This window comes from Artibeus jamaicensis, unplaced genomic scaffold, assembly GCF_021234435.1.
Source record: "Artibeus jamaicensis isolate MK-2021 breed Jamaican fruit bat unplaced genomic scaffold, CSHL_Jam_final contig_718, whole genome shotgun sequence".
NCBI classification, from domain to species: domain Eukaryota; kingdom Metazoa; phylum Chordata; class Mammalia; order Chiroptera; family Phyllostomidae; genus Artibeus; species Artibeus jamaicensis.
The window spans coordinates 3061291-3086642 of NW_026521936.1; the positions used below are offsets into that span (position 1 = coordinate 3061291).

General features: G+C 46.7%; 1 protein-coding gene across 2 annotated transcripts; it reads left to right on the forward strand.

The window, feature by feature from the left end:
* The first annotated feature begins 15374 nt into the window (after positions 1 to 15374).
* Positions 15375 to 23034, forward strand: GIMAP5 (GTPase, IMAP family member 5). Of its 2 annotated transcripts, none has more exons than XM_053671889.1 (3): positions 15375 to 15560; positions 20783 to 20828; positions 21997 to 23034. In XM_053671889.1, exons 2-3 carry the CDS (start codon positions 20786 to 20788, stop codon positions 22872 to 22874), a joined length of 921 nt encoding a protein of 306 aa, XP_053527864.1. In that variant the 5' UTR covers positions 15375 to 15560; positions 20783 to 20785; the 3' UTR covers positions 22875 to 23034. The 2 variants fall into 2 exon arrangements, with proteins under 2 accessions (XP_053527864.1, XP_053527863.1); XM_053671888.1 differs by having other exon boundaries at positions 15376 to 15560; positions 20780 to 20828.
* Positions 23035 to 25352: the final 2318 nt, after the last annotated feature.

A 25352-nucleotide genomic window follows, 5' to 3' on the forward strand; every position in this document is an offset into this window, starting at 1 on the left:
AGTTGAAATTTACAGAAGACACATTTTTTTTTTCGGGGGCACATGGATCCCGTGACAGGATAGGCCCTGTCCTGGGCCTCAACACAAAGCTCACCACGTGTAGAAGAGCTGACATGGAGTGGGATGTGTCCTCGGACCACAGGAGAGTCCAGCCAGGACTCAGGAGCCACTCCTTCACCGACTGTCGGCAGCCAGCAGAGCCGGGGCTCCCTGCACGTCATCGGAACCTGGGAGAAGTTCCGTTGATGGCTCCCCCAGGTCAAATTCTAAGTCTGCAAAGGGACTTTTCTGGGCTTGGAAGGCACTCACGACACTATAACTGAAGGATGAATGACTAAGGGGTAAAGAGACATTCTCCTTTTCTTTCTACCCATTGGTGAAACCAACCTCCCTGGTGAGGAGAAGAGGTGACCATGTCTTCCACCCCACGTCGGTCCCCTTGTTCCAACAACCCCTCACTCATTTTCCACTCAGAGGACAGATGTCCTTGATCTAGTAGGGACAGCTTCAGTCTCTGTTCACCCTTGGCCAGCCCCACCTACCAGTATGGATGCGCTAACCCTGGGCATGATCAGCTACCCTTGGTGCAATTTAGCCTCTTCATGAAAATCCAGGTCCTGTCGGGGCAGACACCTACCTACCAGGCCCTGCTGGGAGTCAGCCTCACTGAACACTCACCAGCCCCCCAACCCACCCAGTCCCTGCAAGGCCTCAGACAGCCCCCTCCCCCAGCCACTCCCCACTCACAGAGACCACAGGGAGTCCTGCTTTCTCATCAACAGCAGAGAAACTGCTGTCTCTTTCCCCCCAGGGGCCAAGGAAGCATAGATGGTGCCCAATGGGCCACCCATGGCCCAGAGTCCGGACCAGACCCTAGGTCTTCAACTCCCTCTGCCCTTCCAGGACCCGTTTGACGTAAGACGGTGGGACGTGTGGAAGTAAAACCAGAAGTCAGAGGGGGCTGGGGAGAAAATTAGTTGATCGGGAAACCCCATATCTCTTCCTTGTCTGTGCTCAGTTTGGGAAAACAAGGAAATAATACCCAGTATTGGGGAAGGAGTGTTGAAATCTCCAACTGTAAGTGTGGGGTCATCTCTTTCCCCATTTGTTTGGGTCAGTGTGCCCTCCTTGGAGTTGAAAGTTCTGTTGTTTTCTGAAGCTCCGGGACTTAGGAGGTACTTTCAATATTATTGTCTCGTGGACGCATTTACCTATCTGTCATTATGAAAGGTCTTTCTTCATCCCACGTGTAAAGATGGTATTGTTTGGCTCCTACTTTGTTTGACTTTAATACAGCCGCTGCAGGTGTCAAACGCTGAGCCTGTGCGTGGTTTCTCTTTTTGACGGTGTGTCTTTTTGGGTTCTTCCCCTGTAATCTGTCTGGGTCTCTACATGTAAAGTGGGATTTCCTTCACACAGCACACAGGTGGGCCCTGCTTTTCAAACCCAACCTGACTGTCTTATAATTGAAGCATTTAGATAACTTACATCTAATATTATTTATATGGTTGGGTTTGAGTTCATCATTTTGCTACTCGTCTCTGTCCCATCTGTCCTTTTTTTCTCTGCCTTTTTTGGTCAATTTTAAAATTTCACTGTATTTCATCTCCTGCTTTATTAGCTGCACCTCATGTTAGTTTCCCAGTGGTTGCTCCATGATTGACAGTATGCACCTTTAACTTACATTCTACCTCCAGTGAATAGTCCATCACAACACAAGTCCTCTAAGATCTCTATGACATTCTACCATTGCTTCCTCCCTTCCCATTTATGCATTATTGTTGTCCTGCCTTTTACAGTTACAGAAAATATAAACTCAACAACATATTGTTTTGGTTTTGCTTTTAAGAGTCACTTGCCTTTTGCAGAAATTTTTCAGTGGTAAAAAGAATCTTTTCTGTGTACCCACCAACTCACTATTTTTGGTCTCAGTCCTTACAAAGGTGCCAATTGTCTCCATTTTTACTTTCTACACCCTGATCCGTCTTCTGGGTCAGCCCTGAGCAGCCTGTTGTTCAACATCTGGAAATGATATGTTTATAAAAGAAGTCTTAGCAGACTTAAAAACACCAAGCATCTTTTCCGAGCACAATAGTATGAAACTAGAATCATTAAAAATTCACAAAAAGGACTTCTGCCAAGATGGAGACATAGGTGGAAGCACTGTACCTTCTCGCACAACCAAGTTTAAAAACGACAAAGTTTTAGCAACAAAAACACAGCCAAACCACAGAAAATTGAACTACACGGAAGTCTGACAACAACGAACGCTTTGGCCAAACCAGTAAGAGGGGCAGAGCCAGCAGCAAAGTGGGGTCGGACGAGAAAGATCCACCGGACCGACTCGGGTGCGTGACCCAGGCACTCCAGCAGCCATGGGCAGATCCCAAGTGTGGAGTAGCGGGCGGACCCACTGAGGGCGAAAGGCAGTGGACTCACTGAGGGCTGACCATGGTCACACATTCACGCGCAGATAAACCGGTGAAGGAGCAAGCGGTGAGACAGACCCTGCAGGGCCCAGTGGTGGAAGCAGCAGAGGGGACCACCATTGTCCCTCTCTGACCCCACCCCCACATACAGTGTCACAAACCAGCGACCTGGGTGGCCCCGCCCTGGTGAACACCTAAGGCTCCGCTCCTCATACATAACAGGCACAAACAGATCAAAATATGGCTCAAGAACAACTCAGAGCCTCAGAGCCAATAAATCTAAGCAATGAAGAAATAGCCAAACTTTCAGATGCACAGTTCAAAACACTGGTGATCAGGATGCTCACAGAACTGGTTGATTTTAGTCACAAATTAGAGGAACATATGAAGGCTAAACTAATTGAAATGAAGGGAAATGCACAGGAAACCAATAGTAATGGAAAGGAAACTGGGACTCAAATCAAAGGAGTGGACCAGAAAAAGGGAAAAAATGACCAAACAGAAAAGGATGAGGAAACAAGAATTCAAAAAATAAGGAAAGGCTTAGGAACCTTCAGGACATCTTTAAACGTTCCAACATCCGAATTATAGGGGTACCAGAAGGGGAAGAGGAACAGCCACGAGTGGAAAACTTATTTGAACAAATAATAAAGGAGAACTTCCCCAGTCTGGCAAAAGTAATAGACTTCCAGGAAATCCAGAAAGCTCAGAGAGTCCCAAAGAAGTTGGACCTAAGAAGGAACACACCAAGGCACATCATAATTATATTAGCCAAGATTAAAATGAAAGAGAGAGTCCTAGAAGCAGCAAGAGATAAGGGGACAGTCACCTACAAAGGAGTTCCCATCAGACTGTCAGCTGATTTCCCAAAGGAAACCTTACAGGCAAGAAAAGGCTGGAAAGAAGTATTCCAAGTCATGAAATCCAAAGACCTTCATCCAAGATTGCTCTGTCCAGCAAAGCTTTCATTTAGAATGGAAGGGCAGATAAAGGGCTTCTCAGATAAGGTCAAGTTAAAGGAGTTCATCATCACCAAGCCTTTATTATATGAAATGTTAAAGGGACTTACCTAAGAAAAAGAAGATAAACAAGATGAAAAGTGAAAGGACAGCAAACTCACAGTTATTAAGAACCACACCTAAAAAAAAAAAGCAAACTAAGAGGACAGCTAGATCAGGAGCAGAACCATAGAAATGAAGATAACAAGGAGGGTTAGCAACAGGGGAGTGGGAGAAGGAGAAGGGAGGAGAAGGTACAGAGAATAAGTAGCATAGATGGTAGGTGAAAAATAGACCGGGGGAGGGTAAGAATAGTAGGGGAAATATAAAAGCTAAAGAACTTGAGACACGTGGTCATAAACTAAAGGGGGGAATGGTGGGGGAGGGGTATACAGGGTGGAGGGAAATGAAGGGGGGAATAGAACAACTGTAATGACATAATCAATAAAATATATTAAAAAATAAAGATTAAAAAATGTTTCACAAAAACCTGGATATGAAACAACACATTCCTGAACAATCAGGGGAATTTTTTCTAATTGAAACAAAAATGGTAACAACATACAATGTGCAGCAGAAGCAATTTTAAGATGGAAGGTTATAACAATAAAGGCCTTTGCTAAGAAAGAAGAAATATCGCAAATAAACAACTTAACTTTACATCAAGGAACCAAAAAAGAAAAGAACAAACTAAGCCCAAAGTTAGCAGAGGAAAGCAATACAGGTCAGAAAGACAGTATAAAAGATGAACAAAACTAAGAGCTCTTTGTTTGAAAAGATAAACAAAATGTATGAAACTTTAGCTGAACAAGTTTTTTTAAAAAGAGAGAAGACTCAAATAAATAAAATCAAAAATTAAAGAGGAGATGTAACAACTGATATCACAAAAATACAGAGGATGGAAGAGACAACTATGAACAACCATGGGCCAACGAGTGGATAAACTAGAAGAAATGCATAATATTCCTGGAAACATGCAACCTTCCAAGACTGAATCACAAATAAACAAAAAATCTGAGAAGACAAATAATGAGGAAGAAGATTGAAGCAGGAATTAAAAATCTCCCAACAAAGCAAAACTCATACCACATGGTTTTACAAATGAATTCTACCAAACATTTGAAGAACGATTAAAACCTATTCTTTACAAACTGTTCCAAAAATTGAAGGGGAGAGAGCATTCCCAAACTCATTTTGTGAGGCCAGACTAACCCTGATATCAAAACAAAACAAGGGCGCTACACAAAGGGAAAACTACAGGGTAATCTCCCTGACAAATATCAGTGAAAAATAACTGAACAATATACTAGCAAACTGAACTATATCGTCATTTAAAGGATCACACGCCACAGGCAAGTGGCTGTAAGCCAGGTGCATCTCCTTTTATAGGCATAAATGTGGACCTTCCTGTGGTGAATGTCATTGCTAGACAGGACCAGAGTCTCAAGGTCTGGGAGGCTGTTAATAAATACGGGGGGGGGGGGGGGTACTTGATTTTTAGAAGGAGAGTTGTTTCACTCATTTATGCCTTCATTGGTTGAGCCCTATATGTGCCTTTACCAGGGATCAAACCCACATCATTGGCACAGCAGGAAGATGCTCTAACCAACTGAGCTGCCTGGCCAGGGCAACATGCATTCTTTTAAATGGTAAACTGTCACACTGTACTTTGCATGCACTGCTATAAGCAGCATAGCCTTGTCAGGAACCCAACCCAACCCAACCAGTGCAGCCACCTGCAAAGCAGAAACCAATGTGTCCTTGACCAAATAGTGGGTATAAAATCGATGGCTTCAGCCTTCCTGTGGGGAGACAGAGTTTGGACGTGAATCCCCACCTCCTTCACTTGCTGCAAGTAAATAAAATGACCTGCAACGACCAGGCCTCATCCTTGAATAGAATATGCCAAGTGGCTAACCCCTTGAGTTCGCTGCTTGGGGTATTCTTGAGTGAATTTTCATGAGTAACATCATGAAAATTCAGCCACTGAAGTGTCAAGGCCAAGAGACGTGCAAAGATACGGGATGTAAGAGTTACTGGTGAGTTCATAATAGGCTGAGACAGGGGTCACAAAACCACAGTTTCCTGCTGAGGACCCCAAGCATCTTGTACTTGCAACAAATGAAGGAAAGGCTACAGTGCAATTACCCAAAATGACTGCATTTACAATGAGCCCAGCCTTGCAGCCAGACTCTTGTCAAGGTCACAATTTGCTTGTTGCTACTTGCCATGTGCCCCTAAATTTGAGACAAAGGAGGGTTCGAAGTGTCGAAAGACACAACCTTATTTCTAACACAGGGGCCTCTAACTTTACCTACCTTGCTTGGCACCCAGATGAGGAGGGGCTCAAGGTCACTGCTGCACAAGCCGCCAGGCTATGTGTTGTCCTGGGCACTGGGTTCTGCGTTGGGCTCACTCTTTCCCACAGAAACTCTCAGACAATGTCCAGTGACCATGGTCACTCATGGGGCAGTTGTACATGAAGGACCCAGGGAGGAGCCCCTACTGGAGTGACCTTTGGGACTCCAGCCCCAAGCAACAAGCAAGTCACCCTCATCAAACCCCATGAGCAGCCGCCCAGAATACGGGGCCACAGTGGCAAGATAGTAAGCCCAACTCAAACACGGCCCCTGGGAAACGAGAGAAGAACGAGGCTGAAAGCTGCACAACAGGAAGTGCACCACGAACACCTCTTCTCAGCCAACATCACAAACCATGAAAGAGAGAAAAACAAATGAAGAACCCACGAAAGACACACAAGCAAAGAAGCCACTGAAACAATAAGCTGAAGCCAGTGAGCAGCTGGAAAACCCAGTTGGAGCAAATGCAAAAAGAGGCAGCTTCCTTCCTGCTCCTGGAAGACTTTGATTTGAGTCTTTTTTAAAAATATATTTTATTGATTATGCCATTACAGTTGTCTCATTTCCCTCCTTCATTCCCCTCCGCCCTGCACACCTCCTCCCCCACTATTGCTTCCCCTTTAGTTCATGTCCATGTGTCACAAGTTCTTTAGATTCTATATTTCCCCTACTATTCTTACCCTCCCCCTGTCTATTTTTCACCTACCATCTATGCTACTTATTCTCTGTACCTTCTCCTCCCTTCTCCTCCTCCCACTCCCCTGTTGCTAATCCTCCATGTGATCTTCATTTCTATGGTTCTGCTCCTGATCTAGCAGTCTGCTTAGTTTGCTTTTGTTAGATGTGGTTGTTAATAACTGAGTTTTCTGTCCTTTCACTGTTCATAGTGTTTATCTTCTTTTTCTTAGGTAAGTCCCTTTAACATTTCATATAATAAAGGCTTGGTGATGATGAACTCCTTTAACTTGACCTTATCTGAGAAGCCCTTTATCTGCCCTTCCATTCTAAATGAAAGCTTTGCTGGATAGAGCAACCTTGGATATAGGTCTTTGGATTTCATGACTTGGAATACTTCTTTCCAGCCTTTTCTTGCCTGTAAGGTTTCCTTTGGGAAATCAGCTGACAGTCTGATGGGAACTCCTTTGTAGGTGACTGTTCGCTTATCTCTTGCTGCTTCTAGGACTCTCTCTTTCATTTTAATCTTGGCTAATATAATTATGATGTGCCTTGGTGTGTTCCTTCTTAGGTCCAACTTCTTTGGGACTCTCTGAGCTTCCTGGATTTCCTGGAAGTCTATTACCTTTGCCAGACTGGGGAAGTTCTCCTTTATTATTTGTTCAAATAAGTTTTCCACTCGTGGCTGTTCCTCTTCCCCTTCTGGTACCCCTATAATTCGGATGTTGGAACGTTTAAAGATGTCCAGAAGGTTCCTAAGCCTTTCCTTATTTTTTGAATTCTTGTTTCCTCATCCTTTTCTGTTTGGTCATTTTTTCCCTTTTTCTGGTCCACTCCTTTGATTTGAGTCCCAGTTTCCTTTCCATTACTATTGGTTTCCTGTGCATTTCCCTTCATTTCAATTAGTTTAGCCTTCATATGTTCCTCTAATTTGTGACTAAAATCAACCAGTTCTGTGAGCATCCTGATCACGTTTTGAACTATGCCTCTTGGCTATCTCTTGGTCGCTTAAAAGTATTGGCTCTGGGGCTTTGAGCTGTTCTTTTTCTTGAGCCATAATGTTTTGATCTGTTCATGCCTGTTACGTATGAGGGGCAGAACCTTAGTTGTTCACCAGGGTGGGGTGACCCAGTGTCTGGGATGTGACACTGTATGTGGGGGCAGGGTCAGAGAGGGGCAATGGCCTTTGTTCTGCTCTCTCTTGAATTTTGGTCCCTCTACTGCTTCCTGCAAGCAAATTGGGCCCTTCTGGTCCTGGTTCCCAGGTGTGCAGTCTTGTGCACCCTCCAGGACCCTGTGGGTGTCTCCAATGAACTCTCTGTGAGCCTGGGAGCTTCTCCTGACAGCTCGACCCCCGAAAATTTTTCCAATTGGTGCCCCTTTTAAGCTTTAATTCCCGTCACTGGGGCCCTGGTTTGCGCGGTCTGTCTCACTGTTTGCTCCATTGCCTGGTTTATCTGCATGTGAATGTGTGACTGCAGTCAGCCAGCCGCCCCGTGCCCTCACCAGGTCCCCCCATTGCCACCCCGTGCCTGGGATCTGCCAACAGCTGCCTGCGCTCCTGGGTCAGTCAGGCCGCTTTTTCCTGCAGGACCCCACTCTGCCAGACACTGACTCCACCCCTCTTACTGGTCTGGCTGAACGTGTTGTCGGACTTTCATACAGTTCAATTTTCTGTTTGTTTTGATTACGTTTTTGTTACTAATTCTTTGTTGTCTTTAAACTTGGTTGTGCGAGGAGGCACAATGTTTCTACTGACGCCTCCATCTTGGCCAGAAGTTCTGATCTGAGTCTTTTAAATCGTGATTGGGAACTAACTGGCTGCTAGAAATAAGCACAAATATATCTTCTCGTCAAACCTGGAGCACCCTGAATGTCCTTTGGTGCACACTTAGTGTTTGTCTCTAATTTATCCAATATTCCGAATATATGGGAAATGTTTACAGGTTTATTAAATAGACTTTTTCTACCTTTCATTATAACATGGGGAGGAGGGGGGTTAAGGTGTTATGTTTTTGTTTTTTTAACCAAAGCTGGATAGTCTAAAAGAGAAATGTCATTTTGATTCACTATGGGACAGGATCTCATATAGACAACAAAAGCGCCTTAAAACTTGGAAAAAAAGGGAAGAGCAGAAAGAAGAGAGCGATGAAAAGGTAAGAGGACGTCTGTGCGCTGATTCTCATGATGTGCAGTATCTCCAGTGAAGTTTCTAAAACTAGAAGAAAACACTGAACATGAATTATTGGGCATAAATACCAGTTTAAAAACCCAGTAAAACCGCTGCACGCTGGGCTCCAGAGTCCCGGGCTGAGGCAGAAACGTGCAGGATTTCCCAGGAAGGAGGAAACAAAAAAGGCTGAGGCCAGAGGACGGTGAGCCCCTAGAGGCAGGGGGGGCGCTCTGACCTCTTCCACACTGTGCCCCCTCGGTTTGGACCGAACACCACCAGGTTGTCAGGGAAGAGGAGACACTCACCTGACAGGTGACCGACAGATTTTAAATCAAGGGCCTGAGATGTGTTGAAAATTGGGCTATAATTTAATACACATTATATTACAAATCCCAGATATCTGTACTTATATATGGTACATACTCCTCACAATAGGTACCTCTACTTATCAGGTGTTATATCCAATTTGCTGCTATTTTGTTGAGGAATTTTACATCTACATTCATAAAGGATATCAGTCTGTAGTTTTCTTTTCTGTAACATCCTTGAATGATCCTGACCTCATAGAGTGAACTGTGAATTCCTCCTCTCCTATGTTTTGAAGATGTTTGTGAGGTATTGGTGTTAATTCTTTAAATGTTCGGTAGAATTTTTTAATTACTAATTTAACCTCCTTACATCTTACAGGGATGTTCAGACTTTATTTCTACATGAGTCACTTTCAGTCCTTTGTGTCTCAGTAGAAATCTAACCTACGGCATTGAAAAGCAAAAGAAGATGACAAAGTGTGGCTTTCTGCACAGCAAGGGGACAGCCTGCAGCTGTGACGCTGTCACGACCCATCTTAGCTTTTGAGCAGAGCCCAGCCTTCCCAGGTGGAGCCTGGCCTAGTGCAGGCCGGACACAGGACACAGGAAGTGGCCACTGCTCTGCCTTTACCCCACAATTCTCTGGATCATCACCAGCTTTGTCAGGGCTGATAGTCTCTTTATGTGACCCTGCTGCCTCTTCACTTTGCTTTTCAAATGTCAGCTCTGCAGTGAGGTCTGAGGCTTCCTGTGTCTTGAGGACCGGTGGTGGCACCTGCTAGCCCAGAGCCTGGCGGGCTAAGCACACAGGGCTGGCGTGGGATGGGGGTGGGGGGGGGGGTGGCTGCTGGCAGGGAAGTGGTGGCGGCCTCACTGCTGGGCACCCTGGTCCTGCTTTGCCTGCTGCTCCCCAGGCTCAGGCCCAGGCCCAACCCATAGCCCATGTCTGAAAAGGCAGGTAACCTGGCAGGAAAGGAACCGTGGAGCTGAGCAGAAACTGAAACTTCATCACGAAGGAGTCCTGCAGCTTCAGAGTTTAATGACACACAGATCTGCACATGACCAACTTTGCAAAGGCCTCAAGTCCTCTCATTAAGTTTTTAAGTCTCTCTTTTGACTCTGGGCACACAGCTTTAAAATAAATCTGTCCACCTGGAGTATGTTTTAGTCCCCACGCATCCTTCCTTTCTGGAAAAATAGTGGAGTGGCTAGCAGTTTTTAGTAGAAAACGGATTCATGGCAAAGAGAAAACAACCATTTTTATTTTGAACATTCTTTAAAAATTTAGACACTCTCCTTCAGGAAGATGATCCAACCAACTGTCAGGATCACAAGTTCAATCTCCTGTCGGGGACATGCAGGAAGCAAGAGACAAATGCACAAATGAGTAGATCAACACATGGACGTTTCTCCCCCTCTCCTCTCTTTCTCTAAAATCAATTAAGAAATATTTTTAAAATGATAACACTTTCTTAGTCCATTGGGGTTTCTAAGAAATAATACCACAGACTAGGAGCTGATAGACAATAGAAATTTGTCTTTCATGCCCTGGCAGGCGGAGTCCAGCAACAGGTGGCCCCCAGTGGTAGGTTCAGGGGAGGCTCAACTAGGGCTGCAGATGGATAGTTTCCCATTGTGCCCCCCCCCCCCAGTGGTGGAAGGAAGAGCCAGTCCTCAGGGCACCTTTATAGGGGCCCTGAGCTCCAGCGTGAGGGACCTCTCCATGGTGCACCTCCTCACACCATCCCCTTGGGCAGCGGGTTTTCAATGTTGGGTTTTGGGGGGCCACTGACATTCAGACCACCGCTGACGCTGACCCACCTTAACACCTTCTAGTTCTCACAGAGGGTAGGAGTCTCCCTTTGTGATCCTTGTAGAGTTTTGTTACCATCTATGACAGGGATGTCAGGGCTAAATGAACTGTACTGAAAGTCTGTAAGTTTCCAGTTTTCCGGCATGCATTATGGTTTGTGTCTTTCCAAAATGAAGTAGGATTTGGGGAAAACCACAGGTAATGTCTTCTATCTGGGTATATATATATATATATATATATATATATATATATATATATATAGAGAGAGAGAGAGAGAGAGAGAGAGAGAGAGAGAGAGCGCTCTCCTTGCTGCCCTTGGAGAAGTGAGAGAGCAGCTGGTGCTTTGGCAGAAGCTGCAGGGCACCGAGGTGAGGCCCATGTGGTTGTACCATTGGGTGTGATGGAGGCCGGGCCAGCCCACAAAAGCTGTTCAAAGCCACCATTAGAAAACCAGATGATCTGTTCAGGTTTTCTGCTTCTTTTTCATTGAGCTTTGGGAGATTATATTTTTCTAGAAATTTGTCCATTTCCCCTAGGTTTTCAAATTTCTTGGCATACAGTTCTTCATAGTAATTTCTTACAATCCCTTCTATTTCTGTGGTGTCAGTTGTAATCTCTCCTCTTTCATTTCTGATTGTGTTTATTTGTGTCCTCTCTCTTCTTTTCTTGATGAGCCTACTTAAAGGCTTGTCTATTTTGTTTATCTTTTAAAAAACCAACTCCTGGATTCATTGATCCTTAGAATTGTCATTTTAGTTTCTATGTCATTTAATTCTGTTCTGATCTTGGTTATTTCCTTCCTTCTACTTGCTCTGGGCTGTCTTTGTTGTTGTTCCTCAAGCTCTTGCAGGTGTAGGGTTAGGTTGTTTGTTTGAAATATTTTTATCTTCTTTAGATGAGCCTGTATTGCTATGAACTTCTCTCTCAGGACTGCCTTCGATGTGTCCCATAAGTTTTGGGTTGTTATAAGTTCATTTTCATTTGTTTCCAGAAACTTTTTGATATCTTCCCTAATTTTATTCTTGACCCATTCGTTGTTTAATAGCATATCATTCAGTCTCCATGATTTTGGGTGTTTTGGGTTTTTTCCTTTGGGGTTGGTTTCCAATTTCAGTCCCTTGTAATCAGAGAAAATGCTTGGTATGATTTCAATATTCTTGAATTTGTTGAGGCTTGTTTTGTATCCTATCATGTGGTCTATCTTTGAAAATGTTCTATGTGCATTTGAAAAGAATGTGTATTTAGCTTCTTTGGGATGAAGGGCTCTATATATATCAGTTAAGTTCATTTCATCTAGGGCGTTATTTAATGCCACAATATCTTTGTTGATATTTTGTTTGGAAGATCTGTCCATTTTTGACAGTGGGATGTTAAAATCCCCAACTATAATTGTGTTGCTGTCAATATCTTTCTTGAAGTCCTCTAAGATTTTCTTAATATATTTGGGTGCTCCTGTGTTTGGTACATATATATTTATGATGTTAATGTCTTCTTGGTGGATTCTTCCCTTGAGTATTTGAAGTGACCAATGTTCGTAGCAGCACAATTTACAATAGCCAAGAGCTGGAAGCAACCTAGGTGCCCATCAGTAAATGAATAGATAAAAAAATTATGGACATATACACAATGGAATTCTATGCAGCAGAGAGAAAGAAGGAGCTACTACCCTTTGCAACAGCATGGATAGAACTGGAAAGCATCATGCTGAAAGAAATAAGCCAGGTGTTGAAAGACAAATACCATATGATCTCACCTTTAACAGGAAGCTAACCAACAAAACAAACAGGCAAGCAAAATAAAAACAAAGACACTGAAACAGAGAACAGGGGACATCAACCAGAGGGGAGAGGGGAGGGAATTTCAGGGGAGAAAGGGGAGGGATTTAGAGGAACTAGTATAAAGGACACAGGGACAACAGCAAAGGGGGGTGGAAATGAGAGGGAGGTGGGGAGCACGGGGGAGTGGGCTGGGATGGGAGTAAAGACAGAAAACTGTACTTGAACAATAATTAAATAAAATAAAAGAAAAAAGGGGAAAAAAGAAAACCAGATGACATCCTTAGGTTGTGTAAACAATAAATAGGATTATCTTATTTGTATTTCTGAATGTGACAGGATGCTTTTAAAGGAAATCATTGTCTTTATACCAGCCACACAGAGGCTGGAATTATGGGCATACGGTTCAAGGGCGCAGGGGTTAAGGGCTCCCGGAGGCTCTGGATGGGCTGGCGGGTTAGGGTGGGCTGTACCAGGGGACCTGAGGGCCGTAGTGGCCTTTGCAGAGTTGGGCTTCATGAAGCATGCCTGGGAAAACATCCAGTGTCAGTTCATGCTTTTAGCCTCCTCAGCGGCCATGTCAGGCCTCAGAACCTGGGAGGGGTTCCTTTGACCACATTGAGGGGCCCAGGGCAGGGCCGGCAATGGACAGACAGAAAGTTTTTAATAGCTTATGGTGACAACAAGCTCATGAAGTACAAGGGAGAATTATCATCAACTTCCTTTGATTTGAAGAGGAAAATAATCTACTGTGAGTTAAGGGATTTCCTGAGGACCGAAGGTGACAACATCAGAGGTGGAGCATCTTTTTTCCATACTGGCCCCCCTGGGCATGTTCACCAGACCAAGCTTCCCATTGGATGTAAACTGCTTCTTCACTCACCTGCTCATCCATTTTGTACAATGTATATGTATGTCCTCAAATATCATAACTTAATTTTTGAGAATATGGTTACATCACTCTGCCGACATATATTCTGATCAGTTCCAAAAGAAAATGGCATAATTTTAAATATTTTATACTTTTCAAACTAAGACACTTTCTAATGGAGTAGCTGCGAGTGTAATGCCATGAACACAGTCGTGTTGAATTAACTGGATCCCAGAGCATGTCAAACGACACCTTCCTAAACGGCCCTCCTGGGGTCTCACCTTGACTGATACACCACGTCAGGTCTACAAAGATCCACGGGCCTCGGAGGTCAAGTTCCATTGAAAACATCTTTGCAAAATAAGATTTTTAAATAACTCCAAGTAGTCAAAAGTGGCAAGACTAAGTGTACCAGTACTTTTGCTCTGGAGAGTTCATGTATCTTTAGTAGACTTCACAAAGCAAAGGTGACCAGAACACTTGTCTGTTTCCCTTGTTGAGTAGTTCAAACTTTCCTGGCGATGTTTAGGCGTTTGCCAACTGAGGCTTCCCAGACGGCTGCCGGAATAGGCTATGACTGGACAAAGAATAGCACGGAATCCCCAGTGGGTTGTCAGCTGGCCTGAGGAGAAGACTCGGGTTCGGGTGCCTGACAATTATCACCATCAGTATTCCAATGATGGTGGCAGGTGTTTGTGTAAAATACAAAGAGAGGGACTGGATGTCATCTGACATCCCCAATCTGATTCTCAGAATGTGCTGTCAACAATTTGAATCACATTATCAGAGAGGTTTGACAGTTTTTCCTTGTGGTCGATAGCATTTCTCTATTCCAGATGTCCCCACCTCCCCCCACCCTGGCCTGCCTCCAGCCGTCACCACACTGCTCTGTGTCCAGGGGTTATCAACGGCATTTCTTTAGTGATTTCCTTTTTCAGACACTTTGAGTCTGACCTTTTTACCTGTGTCCCCATGATCCAATACAGTGCCTGGCATGTGAAATGCCAGGGACCATCAGACGTTTGGGAAATGCACGGTGACCTTGGCTTTCCCATACCCTCTCTTTATCCTAGTTTCCTAGTTCTGAATTTTCTAGCACTGGTTTCTTCTTCTATAAAGCAGCTGCCATCTACCTTTCCACCCAGAAAAGTGTTCTTCTAGGCTGTGGCTTAAAGGACTTGTACCCACTGGGTTCAAGGTTAGACCCACTAACCACGCTTATGTAAATGGGGTGGTTTGATGCTAAAAATCAATTTGTTTAATAATCAGGCTAAAACAGTGCCACCACTTAAAAGTAGAGCTTCCTTGATCTACAGATAAACCAAAGAAAACTATTAGAATTCACGGAGAGACTGAGGGAGCCGTAACCCATATTGTACGCCCATCTTGCTCCGCTGCCTAACCATCTTATGTTTGCTGCCTCAGCCTTAAATGTGCCAACAGTTGACAAATAGTGAAACCACCTGCCTGCTCCACCTGCCTCAGAATAAACGGACACAGAACGCGCTGGTTCCCTGAAGCCTCATAGGGCTGGTCTGTCCGATGGCAGAGAAGGGGCAGCCAGAGAAGGGGAGCCCATCCAAGGCATGCCCTCGGAGTTGGTCTTCCAAGCCCTCGGTGGACCAGCAGCACCTCCCCATCCCTAGTTAGAGGGAACATTCCAGAAACAGAGCCTTGAGAAGGGCCCTGGGGTGTAGGGCTGGGCAGCTGCTCCTGCAGAGGGTGGCTGGTGCCCCCAAAGGGCTTTTCTGTGTCTCAAGGTCTGCCTCTGAACCTGGCCGCACGGGGCGGGGGGGGCCACGTCACAGCCTACAGAGCCTCTTCCTGCAACTGCTGCTTATCTTGATAAGTTATAAAAAAGAAATGGGAGGGAGCCTGGCAGCCCGCAAGCTGTGACAGGAAGCGTCCCATTACACGGACCAACAGCTCACCGCACCCTCCCTGGTCTCTGGGCCGCCCGCCCCGGGACCTTTTCCTGTAGGCGGGGAGGCGGGGCGGGCTCGGCACTCCCATTTCTTCTCAGTTCCTTGCAGCCTCGCTCTGGAACTTTCGACCTCTGAGCAGCTCCTCTTTAATTGCATCCACCTGCTTCCTGTGCGCTCACAGCTCACGTCCCAGCGGCCGCCGAGCACTGCGCCGGCCCGCAGCCCCTCCCCAGGTAAGGGGCTCCGGGGCGTGGTGGCGGGGGAGGGGGGGAGTCGCAGCGCCATGAGGGCTTGAGAGCCCACAGCCTAGTCACAGCCACTGATCTCAGCCCGGTCCCACTACTTCTGAGCTCACCCATTGGAGAAAGGGAAAGCTGGCAGTGACGTTACGGGCCACAGGGGGCTGATAGTGGGGGAAGCAGGAGTGGGAACCACTCGCCTGGCGCCCACAGCTCGTTACACTCCTTAGCTTTCCGCCTAATTGTCTACAGCTTTGCCCCCTGGGTCTTCATGGGGACTAGCAGGGTTCCGTGAAGCTGGACGCAGAGTCTCAATCCGCCTGACAGATAAGGAAACTGAACCTCCCCAGATGCGGGGGCCTAGGTCAGTTTACTCTCTTAACTTCTTAAGCCCACCCCCAGCAAGCTACGTTTTCCACAGGAGACCCCTGAGTACAGGTTGTCTCATGACCTTGACCTTCCCAAACCACTTCCCCAAACACCCCACTCCTTCCCTCCGGCACCATGGAGGAGGCAGCTGTATGGCAAACAGACTTATGCTCAAGGCACATTGAGCAACCCCTTGGTCGGCTGGGCCGTGTGTGAGAGGCACCCAGAAATCACGAGAACTAACCTACAAGACAAGGAGTTTGAAAACCAGGAAACACGTGCCCGTGGCAGTGAGTGGAGGAGACATTTAATGAACAAAGCAGACAAGAAACAGTTTGGCGTCCCTAAAAACAGCACGGGAGAGCCCGGTTTGTCCCGGCGTAATAAAATAAGGTAGCATCAGGATGGAGTCAGGTGCGTGCGATTTTAAAGTCAGAAGGTACCTGATGTTCATTTCCTTCAACCACCTGCCTGAACCACGCCCTCCTGCTGTCCCCGTCAACACTGTTTTAATCCCTGCTGGCCAGCTGCCTGCTGCTCTCCTGGGACAGCCTGCCCCGGCTGGGAAAAGCTTAGTAGAATTTTCCTTTTAGAGAAAGAGTCTGCCTCCATTCTCTGTCCTCATGCTTTGGGCTGCCCCAGCGTGGACATGTCCCACGTCTCGGCTCTATTCATTCAGCCCTGTTAATGTTTCGTGACTCATTTTAGCATCTCCACCAATATCCTTTCTGACTCTTGCCGGACACTGGGTTATCGGTTCGTATCTGCCTGGACGCCCATTCCTCTGTGGCGCCCACGTCTCCCCCTGCCACCGGCCACATTCCAAAGGTGGCCCCAGGAGAACCACTGTACCGAGTCTCCACAAACGTGACCCAAGTTGGACTGGCTTTCTGTGACAGGCACCTTGTTCCACTTGGGTCACGCTCGTCACCTGCCGCAGCCCAGCCGCAGCAGGGTCCAGGGATTCCCAAAGGTGGGTAAGGAGTTGGCGATGGGTAACAGACGACAACACGCCTCAAAGGACAGTGAAGCTCTGTTCCGTTTATTGCAAGTACAAGCAGGTTTTTATATTTTCATTTTAGGTAGTGATTAGCATAGCATGATCAGTGAGGCAAAAAAATCAATACAAAGTTAACCAGGAAAAATACAAGAATTTCCATAGTATAAGTTATGTTAAACAAAAGTTGTTTTGACCAGGAGAGCCATTAATCAGACAATTTGAAATAGCTCTGTGTACAGAGTTTGAATGTTTTATTGGTTATTAAAGGTCTTAGAATTTGGCATGGGGCAAAAGGTACGCTAGACCGAGCAGAGGTTAAGAAATTCATTATAAGGCCTTTGTGATGTCTAACTTAGCTATCTATCCTTCTGTCTAAAATGTTTCTCTGTGTACTATGAACTGACTCCCTAGTACCTGTTTCTACGTACTTAGTTCGTAATAGCTATTTCTTTGCCTGTCTAATTGATATATATTCTTATTCAAGGTAAAGGAGAGGCTGTTACTCCAACAACTTTTAGACATTCAGGAGCTATTTCATTGGAGGGGATTTTGTTCTCTGGTCAAGATATTATTTTGTACAACTTCATTGGAATTATGTTAATCAATGAACCTGAAATACAAGTGTCTAACAATCCCACCACCTTTTGATCACCCAAACAAACATGTAAGGAGAGATAAACAGGAAATCCAGCCACAGGTGCCTCTGCCTTGCAGATGCATCTCAACCGTCCCGACCGTATCCCTGGACTGTGGGTCGGGGTCTATATAGTTTTTACTTGTCTTCTTGGAAGACCCTTTGTATCTGTGGGTAGGGAACAGTCATGGGAAAGTCTTTCTAATCTGTTCTTCCATTCCCTCAACTGTTGGCAGCACAACCTGTGTTTGCAACAATAACCTGGTTCTTTATAAACTGGCCTTAACTATTGATTTAAGAGATCTAACTTGTTTTTCTTATTTCTGGTACACCATGGCGGTCCTGATCGCTTTAAGTTGCTCAAACCGGGGTAATTTATACAACTTGACATGTTTTCCCTTATGGTTAACAATTATATCACCCCGGCTGTCGTACTCCCCTGTACAAGGGAGAGGGGAGTCTGTGGGGATTTTTCCACCCTTTCAGGCAGTTCCGTGGGGAATACTAATGTTTTCCCCTGAACTGTCCCTTCCTCTTGGGTGATTTTCACAGGAATAAGTAAGTACAGTACAATGTCTATATTCAGTAGCAAGAGTAAAATATTAAAATAAAACAGCCAATTGTTAACCCATTTGGATGCCACATTCTCCTCCGGGGAGACAAATTCCTTGAACTCGACTCCTCCGTGCCCGGACCTTGTCAGACAACATGGTTGGAAGAGGACGTGGCAGTAACCAAGTCAGAAAAACCCCAGGTTGCTTGTTTTACCCTGAACAGCTTCAACTCAAAGCAACGCCTGCCCCCTGCAGTTTTCTCTTTGAATCGTCTTTTCTTGGAAAAAACATTCACTCCAGATTTTTCAATGTGATTGCCTATTGGTTTCAGGGCAGGCTTCCAGCCTGTCAGGGTCACTTTAGGTCCTGACCGTGGATAGCTACGTCACATGTCGGGTCTAAGAGGCTGCAGACTTACGTGAAATAATCTTTTTTCTCCCGTGGAGTCTGGGAGAATACACAGGCAAAAGGAGCTGCTTTTTGGTCTCAGCTCCTTGGCAATTGTGTGGCCTTGGGTGGGTCATTCGTTGCTCAGTTTCCTAACATGTTAATGAAAATTTTAAAACTTATCTTAATTGAGGAGAACCATTAAAATAACGAATGGGCATGAGAGAACTTAGAAAGTTTATAAATGGCCACACAGAAGATTCGTATGGCAGTGTGGTTCACCGTCATCATGGTCACTGCTCTCATCATCATCTTGACCACATGGTTAGGTTGATTCCAACATATTTCCTGAGGTTTTCAAACTTCACCAAAGGTTATCTAAGGCAGTGAGAGAATTTGTGCAGGTTTAGCAAGAGGCAGAGTATAATTTCCCAGGGACAAGGACCGTGTAAGGGAGAGGGGGTGAGGGGATGCTCCTCTGTAGGCTTCGGGACAGGAAGGGAGGGTGCGTGGGAAGCAGGGAAGGAAAAGGGAAAGGACGAAGGAAGGAAGCTGCCGTAGTATATTCTGATAATGTGAAAATGGATGGTTTTTCTAAGTGGGGCCGAAAACATGCAAATGTTATTTCTGTACAACAGAAGCGACCTGAATAGCAAACAAGCTATGAAAACTATTTTTGAATTCAGTGGTAATCAGTGCAATCCAAGTGGAAGTCATCCTTATGTATGCTCATAAGAGCGATTGAAAAATTACAAGTTGAATATCAACAAGTTCAAGTGAAGATTTGGGGAACTCTCACACTTGGCCCCCACCAGTGAGGATTAGCACAGTGCTCTCGGAGTCAGGTGGGCAACATCCAGTCAGGTGGGAGCTGGCCATCTGAGATAAATTGCTGTGCATGTGCCCAGAGACATACAGTCTGTGGAGATTCTTTTGCAGCAAGCATGTATTTTGAAACACCTTAAAGTTGTATTAATAAGTCATTGGATTAAGTGGATTAAAAGACAAATCATGTCTTTATGTGCAAAAACAGTAGTAGATTTTACCTGTACATGCATGTGTATGTGGAAGTGGATATACACCCCTAGAACGGTAAATCAAAGCCTCTGACTGTCAGTTGCCTCCGAAGGGAAGAGGGAGGGAGAAAGAGCCTGGGGCGGGGGGGGGGGGTGTCAAACACCAGCCACGGGACTCCATGCGTAATGCTTTAACGTTGCATCAAACAGGAGACCTGCAGGAAGAATGTCAAAATACTTACATTTGTTCACTTTTCACGGTAGGCTTTTGTTTTATAACTCGGTGTGTTTCTTCACCTAAAAACTGCGTTTCATAACTGCATAATAGTAAAACGATAAGTAAATACAGTCTGGTCTGAGGCAGAGCTGGATGTCACATACTGGCCTTTCCGACCCCAAGATGGGGAACACAATATTGCACCTCACTGGACTGAAACACGTATGCCAATTGATGCCCATGGTGGTGCCCACTTCTGTTTACATCTCCTAGATTACAAAACAGCAGGGGACACCCTGGGAGCCGGCCAGGAGAAACAGTTGATGAAACACTGAGCAAGAAGTGAGCCTCTCCTGAATTTCAGAGGGTTGATCAAGACTTTATTTATTTAATTTTAGAGAGAGGGGAAGGGAGGGAGCAGGAGATGGGAACATCAGTGTGTGAGAGAAGTGCTGACCGGCTGCCTCTCACACGCAAAGACTGAACCTGCAACCCAGGCATGCGCACTGACGGAAGATAGAACTGTTGACCTCTTGCTTTGCATGACACCACCGCCCTACTGAGCCACACTGGTCAGGGAATCCTGTCCAGTGATTGGGGGAATCACACTGTGAATCACACTGTCCAGCGTCTCTCTGGAATCTTTCCAAAATGTTGACTCTTTCTCTTTGGTCACAACACCTCCTCCTCTCCACCGACTGTTCAGGGGCTGACGACAAAGTTGCTAGAGCCAGTGTCCTTGGATGACATCCTTTTCCAGTTAAAGGGAATGGTAAGTAAGTGATATGTTTTAACACGGTTCCTGATTTCCTGTAAACTGAGGAAACAAAGCAACCGTGTGCGTGGCATTGTATCCCCCGCTTTGCTGGACGTTATTTATAGACACTTTCAGAATCAACGTGAGTCAGGAAATCAGCCATGGAAATGGCTGCTCCGTGGAGAATTAGTCTTAGGAGCCCCAACTGGAGGTGTCCTCAGGCCTTACCAACTCTTATGTGGACACTTGCTTTTTATTCTTTTTCTGATTTTATTCCAGAAGAGAATGGAAGGACTGCTGAAGGGCACATACGGAACTATGGCTGAAGGTAAGCTAGCCCCCGAGTTCCTAAGAGGCTCCGGCCCCTCACCTCAAAAACAGTGATGGAAGCACTGTATTTTACACTGCAGGAGGAAAAGACAGAGCTCATTTGTTCTTTACCTCCCCCATCATCACACCCCCACCCCACCGACCCCCTCTTACGATGCTGTGCTGTGTGGGAAAATGTGGAAATGAAACTCCAATCACACGTTAGAAGAATTTTGAACTGAATTGTGAATAAAGTTTCTCTTTCCTGGTCCACCCTCAGATGAAACATGGGAAGTTCCCCCAGAGAGACTTAGTTGTGCTGTTTGCTACAAAACATCCCAGGTCACTCGGGGAAAGGAAGAATCAACCCAGAGCAGAAGACAAACAATAGATTCTAGGGGCCTGCGATGAACTTGGAATTCATTCTGGCTCACCAGAACTCCTTGTGTTCTCACCCTCCTTGGTCCCTCAAAGGTCCTAGCTCCTGGCTCCGAGTTCCGTCTCAGTCTTTGTTAACTTCCTATGGTTCACTCAGCGGAGTAAATGATTTCTCCAACGCATATACTTCTGGTGGTCTTACATTCCACTCCTCTTCAGCCGCCTACCCCGGCTCCTCTCCCTCTCATTTCTGTTGTCTCAATTTCAAGCATCCGACTCCCGACCCAAAGAGCAGAGACCTGGGACCCTCGGCTGGTCCTCGGTGGAAGGTCACATCTGACACTTCCGCTCCTCCCAAGGTCTAGGTGAATGTGTTGAGCACTCTGTGCAGACATGACTAGGAGTTTGTGGGTGGAACACAGGTGGTAATATTTTCCCCTCTGTGACTTACCCTCTGCCTCCCTCTAATCTCACATTTATTTACCATGAAACCGGCCTGGGTACCATCCTGAAAAAACACAGGGGCCACTTGTCTTTCAGAAAAATTCTTTTCCTTGGTCTTGATGAAGGCTTGGAGTGTCCCTCTCAGGGTAGCCATTCTTCCCCTTGGGTACGGCTGCCACGCAGGCTTCCTAGGTGGACTTCCTCTGACCAAGCACCTCCTAAAGTCATCGACATACCTTTGTATGTATTTAGATAGCACTGTTTTCCTGGAACAAAGGTCTGTGTTTTTTACGAGATCCCATGAGAGTCCATGACCAACACATCTTAAGCATCACTAGCTTAGCAGGACTCCATTTTTTTTCCAGGCATAGCGAAAGATAATGAGTCGGAATCATCATCCTCACTGAGGCTCATCCTGGTGGGCAGATCCGGCTGTGGGAAAAGTGCCACTGGGAACAGCATCCTCTGCCAGCCCAAGTTCGAGTCCAGGATGTCAGCCCAGGCAGTGACCAGAAAATGCCAGAAGGGCACGGTCACATGGAATGGGAGGAACATCCTGGTGGTTGACACTCCCTCCATCTTTGAGGCAAAGGCCCAGAACCAAGAGATGTACAAGGACATCGGGGACTGCTACCTGCTCTCAGCCCCAGGGCCCCACGTCCTGCTGCTGGTGACGCAGCTAGGCCGCTACACTGACCAGGACATGGTGGCAATGAGGAGGGTGAAAGAGGTCTTTGGGGCAGGCGTCATGAGACATGTAGTGATCCTCTTCACCCACAAGGAGGACTTAGGGCACGAGTCCTTGAATGAGTACGTAGCCAACACAGACAACTTCAACCTGCGGATCCTAGTCCACGAGTGCGGGGGCAGGTACTATGGCTTCAACAACCGGGCCACTGGGGAGGAGCAGAGGAAGCAGCTGGAGGAGCTGATGGCTGTGATCGAGAGCCTGGAGAGGGAGCTCCAGGGTGCCTTCTACAGCAACGACCTCTTCATCCAAGCACAGGTGCACAAGGAAAACAGGGGCGGCACCCCTGGGATAGAGCACTGGAGCTACCTGACCCAGGTGCAAGCGCAGATTGAAAAGCAAAAGCAAGAACTGGAAGGTAACATGCTGTCCAGGGTACTGCGCAGAGTGAAAAAGTGGGTCTGCTCTCACGTTGGGTTGTCTGCGTTTATTGCGACATGCATTCTGATTTCTGCTGCTGTTCTAATTAACTGGGGCATGACTCGTTCGCACTAAGCATTTCCGACTGACTTTGACAGTTGGCTTTTTGTTTCCAGACTCACCATCTCTGTTTGTGAGATACTTTATTTGCTTTTTCCATAGTTTCAGGTGCCATTTCTCTTCCTTGTATCAGACATGCCCATGTGCTCATAGAGAAATAAAACCCAAAGGGAAAAAAAAACGTTTCTTTTTTGTTGTTGTTGTGTTTTGTTAAGAACCATGGAAGTAAATGATTAACTGGATACCCTTCTGAAACCTTTGGGGACGTGGACTGTGATATTACTCGTTGAGAAAAGAAACAGGTTACATTAGAAGCTGATAATGGAATTTTTTCTTTTATTCAGAAACATACTCTGGTTTCATCCAAGGCTGTAAGGGACAACACCCGTCACCAGCCCCACCCAAGAGAGGGTGATGAGGGCGTTCTGGGGGGAATTCTGGAGGCACAATGGGGGTCAGGGAAAGGAAGGAAGGGACCTGGACCCTCGAGGAGAGAAAAGGGGTCACAGGTGGGATGGGCTACCGCCTTGGGGAAAAGAAGAAGCTGGAATCTCACAGAGCAGGGCCAGACAGTGGCTGCTTCAGGCCAAGCAGCGGCAGGACCTCAGTCACTTGTAGAGGCCAGGGAGTAAGGCTATGATCCCATCCAACTTTCTGAACCCTGGAATCTGAATTTCATGGCACTGTCACAGGTGGTGATGAAACATTCTTCTTCTTTTGATTTCTTCAACCTTTTAAAAATGTGAAAGCCCTTCCTTCTTAGCTCACAGGCTGCATACACTGGCGGAGGTCCAGATGTGGTCCCGGCCAGGTTGTGCAATAAGTAGCCCATGGTCACTGGAGCCGTGTGTGAAGGGACACCTCCAGCCCCAAAGTGGGCGCCATCGTGTGTGATGTCTGGGACCTTGGGGAAGGAGGGATGTTCCCCACTTTCATGGTGGTGAAGGGAAGAGGGCAGACACCAGAGTGACATCTGAGCACAAGTCCCAACGTCACTGGAAGTGGGAAGTCAGATGAAGTCCCCGTGTGGCCCCTCCCCCAACCACTCCTTCTTTTGGTGGCTGCCCCACCCCCTTCCCTACCCATTTGTACCCTCCACAGGAAACCTACAGTCGTCCCAGGCAGCCTGTGACCAAGTCAGTAAATGATTAAATCTGGGGTGAGTCTTAGGACCTCACTCGGGCCACGCAGGTGTCATTCTCCAAACTTCTTTTGGAGTCAGAGGTGTTGCCCAGATGTAGCACATGATTGATCCCAAACACCACAAGGAGGGTGACGTACCAACTCCTCAAACCACGGCCACCCTAAGGTCCCTGAGTTCTCTGACCAAGGACCACCTCCTCAATGCAGTGCTCCCAAACTGTCCAACCTGGCCAGGTCTCTCCCCCCGGGACTTCCTGCAGCCCAGCTGTACAGAACTGTACACAAATACTACTGAGTGTCCCATTCTGTACTCAGCACCAGCCCCGTGTATGTAAGAGAAAGAAGGCAAGGTCCCTGCTCCCCAAGATGACTGGTAGACAGATGAAGGCTCAAGAAAATGGGGTATAGGAGGAAAGTTTTGGAGGTCGGGCATCCTTGGCCAAAAGGATGGTACGTGGGCTCCGAAGAGACTCCCCCCAGATGGGCAGCACTGGAACTGCTCAGAACCCGCCAGCCTCTCTGGGACTCACTCCAGGCGGAGGGAGACCACGGTCAAGGGCAGGAATGAGAATCACACACGTGGAGGGAGGGGTGCAGAGGGGGAGGACGGTGGGCTAGGGTCTGTGCATCACCTTCAGGACTGGAGGGCAGCAAGTCCGTGGAGGCTTCCAGCCGGTGAGCAGTTTTCAGAAGATCACGCCGCAGCAGCGATGTGGTGGCTGAACTGTAGACGTGTAAACCTGGGGGAGGGGAGAAGGTTTAGACGGAAAGAATTCCATCTTGGGATCAGGGTCTGTGCCTTAGCAAAGTGAATGGGAAACAGGAGACGCTGGCAAGGGAGGAGCAGGGGCAGTGCGGGGTGCGGTGGAGGGGCAGGACGGGGTGCAGGCAGTGAAATCCACAAAACATGGTTGGTGATGGCAATACTGGGGAGGGAACCAGGTTTCTACACTGGGCCACCCTGCGACATGTGGCTCTCTTCACTGCCCTGTGTACTCAGAGAAGGGCAGGCTGAGCAGAGGAGGGTGAGAACTTGGGATGGGTATGTGCCAGCTCGGACACCCTCAGAAACATAGCATCCAGTCCTCCAGTAGACAATGGGTGACCTCATTCTCCCTCCGGGGAAGGGAACCAGGCATAAATTGGGCCAAAAAAAGTCCCGAGGATCCTGGCTGGTGTGGCTCAGTGGACTGAGTGCTGGCCTGCAAGCGAAAGGGTCACTGGTTGGATTCCCAGTCAGGACACATGCCCGGGTCCCCAGTAGGGGGAGCGCGAGACAACCGCATTTCGGTGTTTCCCCCGCCTTCTCCCTCCCTTCCCCTCTCTAAAATAAATCTTTTTTTTTTTTTT

Coding starts and splice junctions, on each gene's coding strand:
- GIMAP5 (XM_053671889.1), top strand. CDS start 20,786: ATGGAAGGACTGCTGAAGGGCACATACGGAACTATGGCTGAAG. Junction 20,829..21,996: donor ATACGGAACTATGGCTGAAG/GTAAGCTAGCCC, acceptor TTTTTTTTCCAG/GCATAGCGAAAGATAATGAG.